The 11,883-nt window shown below is 31.4% G+C and overlaps 1 protein-coding gene across 1 annotated transcript; it reads left to right on the plus strand.

Moving 5' to 3' along the window:
- Window positions 1-9,825: 9,825 nt before the first annotated feature.
- On the plus strand, window positions 9,826-10,997 carry LOC131655503 (NAD-dependent protein deacylase SRT2-like). The gene is made up of 3 exons (XM_058925360.1): window positions 9,826-9,991; window positions 10,074-10,330; window positions 10,443-10,997. The coding sequence occupies exons 1-3, from the start codon at window positions 9,953-9,955 to the stop codon at window positions 10,543-10,545; spliced, it is 399 nt and encodes a 132-aa protein (XP_058781343.1). The 5' UTR covers window positions 9,826-9,952; the 3' UTR covers window positions 10,546-10,997.
- The last annotated feature ends 886 nt before the right edge of the window (window positions 10,998-11,883 follow it).

Consider the following 11,883-nt stretch of genomic DNA (forward strand, 5'->3'; position numbering starts at 1 on the left):
GTTACTTGCTTCATTCACTTCTTGAGTTTTAACTTTTAAACATTGAAAGTTTATTTTAAAAATAGTGAGAATGGACACAGTTTGAAAATAAAATGACAGTTGAATTTAAATTATAGGAAAGTAAAAATGATAAAATGTAAATGATTTGTAAATTATAGAAAAGTAAAAATGATAAAATGTAAATGATTGGTAAATGTACATGAAATATAAATGACTTGCAAAGTAAAGCCTATTTAAAAGTCTATTTTTTGAAAGATTAATTTAGTAAAAAATAGTCTTGTCAAAAAAAAAAATTAGCAAAAAATATAAAGAAAATTAAAGGTTGTGGAAGATATATTAGAACTTCACTATTAGGTAAACAATTTACATGAGTTGAAATGGGCATTTCATATCAATTATGAAATCTATGTATAGTATTTCGATGTATTATAAAATATTTTCACATCGGTTGATCGATGTGAAAAAATTCTATACTGCATCGAAATTTGTATTTACTATTTGTTTCGTGATTATGTTGTCCTCGTAGTTTAGTGGTAAATATTTATTTTCTGTGTACCGTTTTTCATTTGAGTCATACATTTGCTTTCATTTTTCAAATTTTGTTGATTCGTGATTTTTAAATTTTTGCGTTTGTTTCCTTGAGTTAGTTGATTCTTGTTTAGGGACAAACAAGTTTAAGTTGGGGAGAGTTTGATAAGTGTGTTTTTGTATTTATTTTGGTTTATAGTTTTGGTGCACTTATCTACTCTTTTTCCTCAACTTGTACGTGTTTTAGTGTATATTACGTAAAATACGTATATTTTGTGATTAATCGATTTTTAATTCATTTATGTACCGACTAATAGGTTTCCATTTATTTTGTAGGTATTTGAGCATATATGGAGTATTGAGGGATAAAGCTTCAATGGTGCAATTTTGGATCAATAAAGAAATAAGGCAAAGAAAGAAAGTCAATGGAATGAAAAAAATAAGAAGTGCAGGTTGGTGCGGGTCGATGGGCGAAGCTCCCTTTGCAGGGCGATTATGCTGCTTCTGGTGTGAGTCGTAAGGCGAATCTGCTGCTTCTGGTGTGAAGATAAAAAAATTCCCTTGGCTACTGACTAGGTTCGCCTCTTGGTCGTCGGGCGGGTGAATAAGGATTCGTTGGGCGAAGCTTCCTTTCGTCGGTCGAATGTAGATATTTTTGTCAGTTTATTGATGTGGCGCAGGCTGTGTGGCCAGAAATAAAGGTTTCGCCGGGCGGAGTAATTGGCTCGCCGGCCGAATGTGTCGGAACAAAATTTTGTATATATTTTCTTTTAATTCATTTTAGGTTTGGTGTGGTTGGTTTTGGGGATTTTTGTGTTCCCATGCCCATTCCACCTATTTTTCATTAGGATTAGCTTAGATAATAACTTTGAGTCGTGCATTTGGTGATTCAGAGGTAAATTGTTCATTGACCGGCGCTGACAACCCGAAAGATTTGTAGTTTTTCTCTCTTTCTCTCTATGTATTTCTCTTAGTTGGGTTTGGTATATGTATTTACTTTGAACTCATGTATATTTGTCGCCCTTGGTGATATATAAAATTTGCTTTACAAATCTGTGTTGATTGTTGTCTTAGATTTTTGCTCTGTGCTTGGGGTTTGAGTTGTTATAGACATATACTGCTCGAATCCCTATCTAGAATGGTTATTTGTTAGTTTCTGGATTCTAGAGATAGATTTAGAGCTAACAGTCTTTAAGGGTGTCGAAGCTTATTGCTTCCGTGTTAGTTGTGTCGGTTGAGAGGTCGTCGATATAATTGATATGGATGTCTGCTGTGTTGTTGAGGTTGGCTGAAAGATCGTCGCCGATATGATATAGTAGTTCTCTCTACTTTGGGTGTGAGTGATGCTGATGATACTGACGAGTATTGTAGGTTGAGTATAACTGGTTGAGTATAACTAGTTGATAAGTTTAAGTTTGTGAGAAGTAGATTATATGCATGCTTGATAAGTTTCTTCTCTCTGAGAAATAAATTCTTTTTGTGTCAATATTTACTTTTCCGTTTATATGCTTTACCAATTCAATTCAAACTCATAATTGTAACAGCAGTTCAATCACTAATCCCTATGGAGACGATACGATATAACCTATATTTAAACAAATACTTACTTTTGTTGCTTGCCGCTTTACCTCTTCAACACCAATTAAATTATTGCAGCCTCCTCTATCTTTATTTCCATTTCAACTTTCTTTGTCTTTCTTCTTTTGCTGGCTAGCCTACAAAGCCACGTCACTCTTCGATTTTCTAGCGGATCTTTCAACCATTATTTGTTCATGAGATTCAAGCGTCCCTAGAAGCTCTTCCTTTGTCAATGTCGACAAATCTTTCGACTCTTCTATGGCTACCACCACATGGTCGAACTTTGAAGCCAATAACCTTATGATCTTTGCCACAATTGATCTTGATGCCAATATTTCTCCATATACCTTTATTTGATTCACTAGTTTCGTAACCCTAATGAAGAAATCAATTATGCTTTCACTTTTTTCCATCTGAAGCAACTCATATGTTCTTTTGTGAGTTTGTAACCTCACATCTTTCTTCTTTTCTGCGTCTCCAAAAGACTTTTTCAGAATTTCTTAGGCTTCTTTCACTGATTCAACATCACCCAGCTTTTCAAAATTATCTTGATCAACATATTAATGAATTATAAATAGTGATTTATAATTCTTCTTCTTCAATTCTTTGTGTTCAGTCTTTTCTTCATCCGTTGTGTTTTTTGCAAGCGGTGTTAATCCTTCTTTCAAAAGATCCCAAAGATCTTGATAACACAAAATCACATTCATCTGTTTGCACAAATTCTCATAATTCTGACCCTTCATAATTGGGAGACTCGCCAGAAAATGCTCATTCGGATGATTCATAGCCATCGTGATTTTCTTCCCACGAATCACCCAGTCAGTGCTCTAGATACCATATATTGGAAAATTATGGAAAATTCTTATTCACTTACCAACTACAAAATTCTGTGAATACAAGGGTTTTTAAAATAAGGGTTACTCCCTCTATTTATAGTTTTAGGTTACAAAAGCCCAAAACTACAAAAGCCAAAAATACCTATTTTGGTCTAAGTCAAAATTTTGTGTGAAGCAATCAGCTTCGACACTTTGACTTCTAATACAACTCGACACAAATTAAACTATTTCAGCACATTCTTATTCTGACTAACAACATGCTACTTTGACACAAGAGATTACAATATCAACACATGCCTCATTGATTAATTCGTAATTTGATGTGCAGGACATCTGACATGTCTGCCATTCATTACAACTCATCTACTGTTCTCAATGTGGTCAAAACCAGACTGAAGAGTATTTTGGAGGTACATGAAATTATAATGTTGTTTTGATAAATGTTTTTCACATGGGTCCTAACTTCACAATTCTCACATATGAAATCCTTGACTTCAAAAATTTTAGAAGTTGCCATGGAGAACTTTCATCGACTTAACTCTGTTCTCACTTTTTGAATATTAGATATCTGATACTTTCCTGCAAATGAGAAAAGTGATTGTTGAGTTGTGCAATATGTTGGTGATTTTAGTATCATCAATGTATTTCGGTAGTAATGTGATTTACTATAGGCCGATGCAATTATGCGTTAAATTTGAAACGAGTTAGGGTAGTGCGGAGTGCACGCTCGTCAAATCAAGCGTGTAATTGAATACGAATAATTGAAACGGGGTTCCAAGGGGCGTAGCTGAAGGATAGAAAAACACTTAGAAAGGGGGGGATTGAATAAGTGTGACTTTAAATCTTGGACGATAAAAATAAATTGCACAATTATTTTTATCCTGGTTCGCTGTTAACGAAGCTACTCCAGTCCACCCCCGCAGAGATGATTTACCTCAACTTGAGGATTTAATCCACTAATCGCACGGATTACAATGGTTTTCCACTTAGTCCACGACTAAGTCTTCTAGAGTATTCTGATCACAACTTGATCACTCCAGGAACAACTGCTTAGACAACTTCTAAGACTTTTCTAGAGTCTACTGATCAACCTGATCACTCTAGTTACAAACTGCTCAGCCAACTGCTAAGACTTCCTAGAGTATACTGATCACACGATCACTCTAGTTCCTTACAACTTAATGTAATTCTAAGAGTATTACAAATGCTTCTTAAAAGCGATAATCACAACTGTGATATTTCTCTTAACGTTTAAGCTTAATCTCACTAAGATATTACAACAGCAATGTAGTGAGTTGATGAAGATTCTGAGCTTTGATTGAATAGTGTTTCAGCAAGTTTATTTTCGTTCAGAGTTGTTAAGAATTGGTAACCTTGCTTCTCATCAGAACTTCATATTTATAGGCGTTGAGAAGATGACCGTTGAGTGCATTTAATGCTTTGCGTGTTCCGTACAGCATTGCATTTAATGTTATACGCTTTTGTCAACTACCTCGAGCCTTGTTCACGCTGTGTCTACTGACGTTGCCTTTAGTAGCTTTAACGTTCCTTTTGTCAGTCAGCGTAGTCTGCCACCTGTACTTTCTTCTGATCTGATGTTTGTGAATACGACGTTTGAATATCATCAGAGTCAAACAGCTTGGTGCATAGCATCTTCTGATCTTCTGACCTTGAAGTGCTTCTGAGCGTGATACCATCTTCTGATCTTCAGTGCTTCTGATCTCATGTTCTTCTGATGCTTCCATAGACCCATGTTCTGATTCTGCTTCGACCATCTTCTGATGTCTCGCCAGACCATGTTCTGATGTTGCATGTTGAACCATTTGAGACACAACTTCTGAGCGCTGAATTATGCGTACTCTTTATATATATTTCCTGAAAGGGAAATTGCATTGGATTAGAGTACCATATTATCTTAAGCAAAATTCATATTATTGTTATCATCAAAACTAAGATAATTGATCAGAACAAATCTTGTTCTAACAGTAGCCCCTGGAGGGGTGCGGGGCAGCACCCTGTCGGGGTCCAAGGTGTGGCTTTCCCAACAGACATGACCGTTTTTCCTGAACAAGTGTGTCTTTTCGTTTTCTGTTATTGGTCTCCTATATAAGGAGTCACTTGGCCTCGATTTTGGTACACAAAATAATACTTCCTCTCTACATTCCTGATATGTTCTCTATTGTCAGAAACAGATTGCGTTTCGAGAATTATCCCTGCAAAGATTTCGTGAACACAGACAAGAATAGAGTCGAAATACTTTATTCAGAAAGTGTACGAACACGATTCTTCGAAGTTATCCAGGATTATCATACCGAATCTCTAACATAATATTGTTGCTACTCGTGGTGCTCGTCTTGCTGTTGCTGGCATCTTAGGAATTTTGAAGAAGTTGTTGGGAAAAGATACCATCACTACTAATGGTCAAAAGAATGTGATAGCCATGGATGGTGGATTGTACGAGCATTACACTAAATACAGCAAGTGCTTAGAAAATACATTAAACGGGTTAGTTGGTGAAGATGTATCAGGAAGTATTATTGTTGAACACTCCAATGATGGTTCAGGAATTGGTGTTGCACTTCTGGCTGCTTCTCACTCTAGTTAGTTATGATAATGGTTAAGCAGTGATCTTAGCAGTCTTGGTAAGGATTATATGAACACACCAATTTTTATGCTCAACACAATCATATTTATGATTATTTTAGTAGAATTCTGAAATTTCTATTGTTGGTTTAGCTATAAACATTTTACATTGGAAAGATAGCATATTTTTTGAGCCTATATTATTGGATTATTTGAGACGAGACTACATAGTTGTCTAATTATTGGGCCATGTTGTTTTAGATTTCTTTTTATACTTATGGCTGCTTCTCACTCTAGTTAGTTAGTTAGTTATGATGTTGGATTTCTTTTTTATTAGATTTCTAGAGGCACATGTGAGTTACTACGGTGTGAAAAACTCTAAATAGTTCTAGATTGTGGAGATAGGTCTTTCGGACTCATCAAAATACGTTTTGATATATATATATATATATATATATATATATATATATATAGGGGACGACTCAAGTGAGAACACTTGGTTATTATGAGAAATGAGAACAATGAATCACGACCATTAAATTTGATTTTAATGGACTGGATTGGTTTCTCTTTCTAAGATCCAGTCCATTAAATATTAAGGATCTTAGAAAGAGAAACCAATCCAATCCATTAAAATCAAATTTAATGGTCGTGATTCATTGTTCTCATTTCTCATAATAACCAAGTGTTCTCACTTGAGTCGTCCCCTATATATATATATATATATATATATATATATATATATATATATATATATATATATATATATATATATATATATATATATATATATCCATAAGTCATACGGAGTTAGATTTCTGGACAATAAAACACAGATTGAAGTTAAAATTAAAATTGATAACCAATATAATCAAACATTAGATGAAACATTATCTTCAAAGATCTTGCTATTTTTATTTTCGCATACAGCTGAAGATTCCAGAAAACTCTTACATCTGCAGTAATTTTTACCTTTACCTATGCAGCAATTTTGATGTTGAACTCCCTTTTTAAAGTGATTTGTAATGAAAAACTCGAATTATTGTAGTGAAAATATTTAAAATGTAACAATTTTTTTGCAAGAATTTTGAAAAAGGTTAGTAATGAAGTTTGACGAAGGTTATGTTTTATTAAAAATAATCTCTAGTACACCAATCACAAAATTGTAATCATTAATCCAATTAAAGTGCAAAGTTCTTCTAGTTTGATACCCATGCTGAGTTAACCCAACCCAACTTATTACTGTTTCACGTGTATATATAAATTAAGACTTCCTAAGTGAATCACTCTTCTTTTGTGAAAAAATCATTCTGCACTTCTAAATTTTAAAATGCACCAAAAACCTTCCTATGAGTCTATTATCCATCCACTTCTTAACGTATTCAAACATTTCTTTCATCTTTAAATCTGACCAATTTTAGTTGGATTTTTTTAATGTCTTTTCTTGGAAGTATCTAATAAATACGTATAAACTACGTTAAAATTAGTTTCACTCAAAAGATAATTTTATATATCTTTTCATTGTTTTTTTGCAATTTATTTAAAATGTTTGTGAGAAAATTTTTATTATAGCATAAATTTATTTTCGAAGGGTTCTTTTGATAATACTAAATTTTTGTTTCTATTTCATATGATTTTAGTTATAATATCAAATTAATGGAGGAGTGATAAGGAACCATTATAAGTGTATCGAAGTGCATTTTTGGATTCTCACAAAAGCATTGGACCAGTGTAATTTAAATATCTCCGGAGATGTATCTTTAAAATTTAAATATATTTATGAAAAATATTTATCATATTCTAGTTTTTATTGTGGTGGACTAGCACCCCAAAGGTGGATAAAGTAATACCGCTTTTATTTGAGGCAGATTTATCGACTCAGGGCAGCCAACTAAAAAATAGGATAACGAGAAAACATTTATTTGACTATTTTTAGACTATTTATATGATTGATCTGACAAATATATAAATTATCATACTTTAAAAAAGAAAAAAAAAATTATTATTCATTTAAAATACTAAAGAATAGAGTTATGAAAAAAGTTTATGATGAGTAAAGAAACAAATAAATTATTATTACTCTAAAAAAACAATTGAGTGAGAACGGGGAAGAAAGAAGAAGAAAAATAATATCATTATTAAATAAAGAAGAGTAAATGAAGAAGACTATGAAAGGTGAGAAACATGTGAAGAAGTGAGAAGACAATGAGAAGTGAGAAACACATGAGGAAGTGCGAAATGCGTAGTGAGAAGACGATGAGAAATGAGAAGACAGTGAGAAGTGAGGACATGAGAATCGTGTGAGAAAGTGAGAAGATGGTGAGAAGTGAGAAAAACGTGGGCCGTTTTCTAACTTAGGACAAATTGAGTGAAATTACAGAAAAACTCCTTCAACCCTATTATTTTTAAGGGTAAATATATGTTTTTCCAATCAAAACAAATGGCGGAGTGTAACTCACTCTAAATCAAAAATCAAAAAGTACACCGCTCCCACTCGTTCTAATCCAAATAGAGGTCGCGATCTCAAATTGAGACGCGAGCTGCTACGCCATAGTGGCCGGCCTCAACATTGTGCCATTTACCTGAGATATCGCCGATATCCAAGGTAAATCCAATTTAAAAAAATATAATAATTAGGTAAGAAACAGTTTTTTTTAATAAGTTGAAATAATGTGTACACATCCAAGAATAATGGTATTTTCTATCCAATTTGTGACTTAAATTTCTTAGTTTTGATTTAAATATTTATTAACCGATTATGTCCATAACTAGTTTTATAATTAGTTTTGATTTAAATATTTTAAAAAAATATTTTCTTCTCAAGATTTTATTATTTTTTGAAAAAATATATTTTTTTATTTACAGAAAAATATATTCTTATTCAAAAAAATATCATGTATTTTTATTTTTTTTAAAAACATATTGTTTTTTAATTTAAGAAAGAAAAAACATAATCCAAATTATTTAAAATGTTTTTTTCTGAAAATTTAAAAAAAAAACATTTTTTTAAAATTTGTTATAAAAGATTAATTAAAATAGATTAATTTAATTTTTATTTTGGATATAGATGTTGAAACTATAGATTTGATTAAAATCACATTAATAACATAATCCAAAATATAAATTTAATTAACACTATATTAATAATTCATCAGTTTTTAATAACTGAATTTAGATATAGATATAGATAGTCTAAATAATCAATTAATTTGAGCATTCCTAATATGTAAAACACTTGCTTTTTAGTTGCAAAAATTTGGTCAATTAGTTTCTTTGTCTTTTGACATTAAACCTCAAATCTCTCTTTGGTTGTAGAAACTTTTTAATTGAATTTCTTTTCCCCCTTTATGGTGTGGTTCACATTTTTTGGAGATATATTTCTGAATGCATCTTATTACGTTTTTGTTAAAAATTAATTTGAAGATTCATTTCTGAAATTTTTCAGAGTGCATTCGGACATGTATCTTCGAAAGCATCCCTCTTATCCTATTTATTACACGTTTTTTATTAAAATTTGCATTGTTGTTGATGACTCCCTTTCAATTTTAATCAATATTAGAGTCATATAAATTGTATCATCATGTTCCGACCCTTGCATTCTTGTGGTTTTGGTCTTTACACAATGTAGCATAAAAAATTTGGTTTTATCAATAAAACCAACACATCTAATAATTTTTTAAGAATCGCGCATTGCTCTTAGACACTTCTTATGAGACGAAGGGAGTAGTAAATTGTTGAAATTTGACACACGGTGTTTTATAATAAGAGATGAGAATAAAAAATATACACATTATTTGATTATTTAATTGTTATTTTTTTTAGTTTAAATAATTGATAATAAAAAATAATTTAAAGAGTTAATGCAATTGATTTTTAATGGATAGATAAAAGTATGGTCATACATGCTACTACTAGTTTGATATGACTAACCAAAAGATACTTTTCCTCATTTAAAACTAATAAAAATATGACTTAATTCCAACTTTAGTCTTTCTATTTTATCTTTTTTTCGATTTTGATTCTCCGTTTTTAAACTACGATTTTGATCTTCTTTTAAATTTTCAGTTGAAAAAGCGACAAAAATAAAAAGTAATTTTACAGAAAAAATAAAATAAAAGGACAAAATTACAAAAAAAAAAAACTTAAAAAAACTTAAAATAATAATTTTTATAATAGAGAGATAAAAAAATAGAGAGACTAAATAAACATAAAAACATATAGTATATTAAATAAAAATATTTTGTGGGCATTGTTTGTTGCCTTTATTGTTTTCTCCGTGAAAAATCTGTAGTAATAGGCGGAAGAGAAGTATGTAACGTGGAGGAGTCTGTCTGTGCAACAATAATAAAGAAAACCAAACCAAACCAAAGACGCGACGATTTTTCCAATGACTCTCCCTCGCCGACGCAATCCTTTGAATTGAAATTATGTTATTACTTTCAATGTCACCTTCTTCCTCGCTCACCGTAACTTCCCTTCCCCTCTCTCTTTCTCTGCTACTACTATATTACTTTTTCGTTCATAATAACAATTTTCTACACATTGCAGTCCCTTGTATTCGCCAGGAAACTGCTACGAACTCAAAATTGGAACTTACCAACAACAGGAGGGAGATTCATATCATTCAAGGGTTGTGTAAGGTTTGTTCAAACATCGTGTCGAATATCCGCACCTGGAACCTTCCCAATTGTAGATGATGAAAAAGACCAGTCTAATAATGTCTTAAGGGATAGGAAGGTAGTTCCTGATGCAGATCCTCCTAGTACCAAAGATGTTGAACTTTTGTATCAATTTTTTCAAAAAAGGTTCATTTTCTATTTCTATTTCATATCATATTTCCAGTTACAAATATATTTTTGCAGTATACATTTTCAGAATGAAACAGATAGCTAACTGAATTTCAGTTTTTATGTATAGTAACAAGCTCATGGTATTGACTGGAGCTGGAATCAGTACAGAGTGCGGTATCCCTGACTATAGAAGGTTCTACCTCTTACTTTCTGGTGTCATATTAACCTGAATGTTTATCTGGCAACACTAGTAGACCACTTGTAGTAATGTTCATAATTGCTACTTGCAATACCTTTTCTATGATGTTGAAAATATTAGAGACAATGTCGGGGTAGTGCTGGTGCCTATAATAGAGAAGATGGTAGAAAATAGACTTAGGTGGTTTGGGCATGTAGAGAGAAGACTTGTAGACTCTATGGTAAGCTGGGTAGACCTGATGGAGAGAAGGCAAACAATTAGAGGAAGATGAAGATCTAGAAAGACTATAAGAGAAGTTATTAAGAAAGATTTCAAGATTAATGATTTGGTAGAAGCATGGTACTTGATAGAGCATTATAGCAAAAGTTGATTCATGTAGCCGACCCCATTTAGTGCGATAAGGCTCAGTTATTATTATATTATATTTGCAGACCTTGTAAAATTTTCACCATTAACATATCTGTAACACCCTATAAATTTTGTTGATATGGCATTCGTTCATAAATTGGTGGCAACAAAAGAGGAATGAATGGTGCACTGGCATTCTTTTTGGTCCAGGCTGTCATCTATATTGTGCTTAGACTTATAGTTAGTTAATAAGTTAGTTAATAGTATACTTCATTTTTTTTATTTACTCTATCATTCTTTGCAAGGGATTAAGAACTTACTTTCACTTCACTACAAAATTGTGATATGTACAATGCCCACCGAATTTGCGCAGTTGTTTCATTTTTGCAGTTAATAAAAACAAATATATGTATCAACTTTTAGAATAAATGTTAACATTTTATCATAAATAAATGCTAACATTTTTTCATGTCAATTTTATTTTTATTTGTATCATGTAATAATAATATATATCATTTTTTATCAGGTATGTGATATTTTTATTTAAAAAATTTATAAAAGAAATCATACTTAATTGATTGAAACAATTTTTTATAGAAACAAATTATTGTTGCCTATAAAATTATAATGTAAGGGAATAAAAACAACAAAAATATTTAATTCAAATTGCAAATCCAATAGCAAAAATAGAATATTTATCAAATAAAAAATAAGTTATAATTTTCTTCATAATCTTGTATTATTAGAAGATAAATTATTATTTTTAGACCAACACTTTCCATTTTTAAAGGTCTCAATATATATTGAGACTAATTTACAATAGGGACTGGTTAAGCACTCCTTATAAAGAAAATATGTTATATTAAATGTATTGAATACTCACAATATTCTATAGAAAAGTTAATTATTTATGGTTTCAATGCATTTAATACATATATTTTGGTTAAAAACTTATCTTTTTACTTTATTAATTAATGTTAAACTTACCTTTTAAATCTCTTATCCAGTGCCCCTGAGGCAC

Source organism: Vicia villosa, linkage group LG3 (assembly GCF_029867415.1).
Source record: "Vicia villosa cultivar HV-30 ecotype Madison, WI linkage group LG3, Vvil1.0, whole genome shotgun sequence".
Classification (NCBI taxonomy): Eukaryota; Viridiplantae; Streptophyta; class Magnoliopsida; order Fabales; family Fabaceae; genus Vicia; species Vicia villosa.

Coding starts and splice junctions, on each gene's coding strand:
- LOC131655503 (XM_058925360.1), top strand. CDS start 9,953: ATGTTATTACTTTCAATGTCACCTTCTTCCTCGCTCACC. Junction 9,992..10,073: donor CACCTTCTTCCTCGCTCACC/GTAACTTCCCTT, acceptor TACACATTGCAG/TCCCTTGTATTCGCCAGGAA. Junction 10,331..10,442: donor TATCAATTTTTTCAAAAAAG/GTTCATTTTCTA, acceptor TTTTATGTATAG/TAACAAGCTCATGGTATTGA.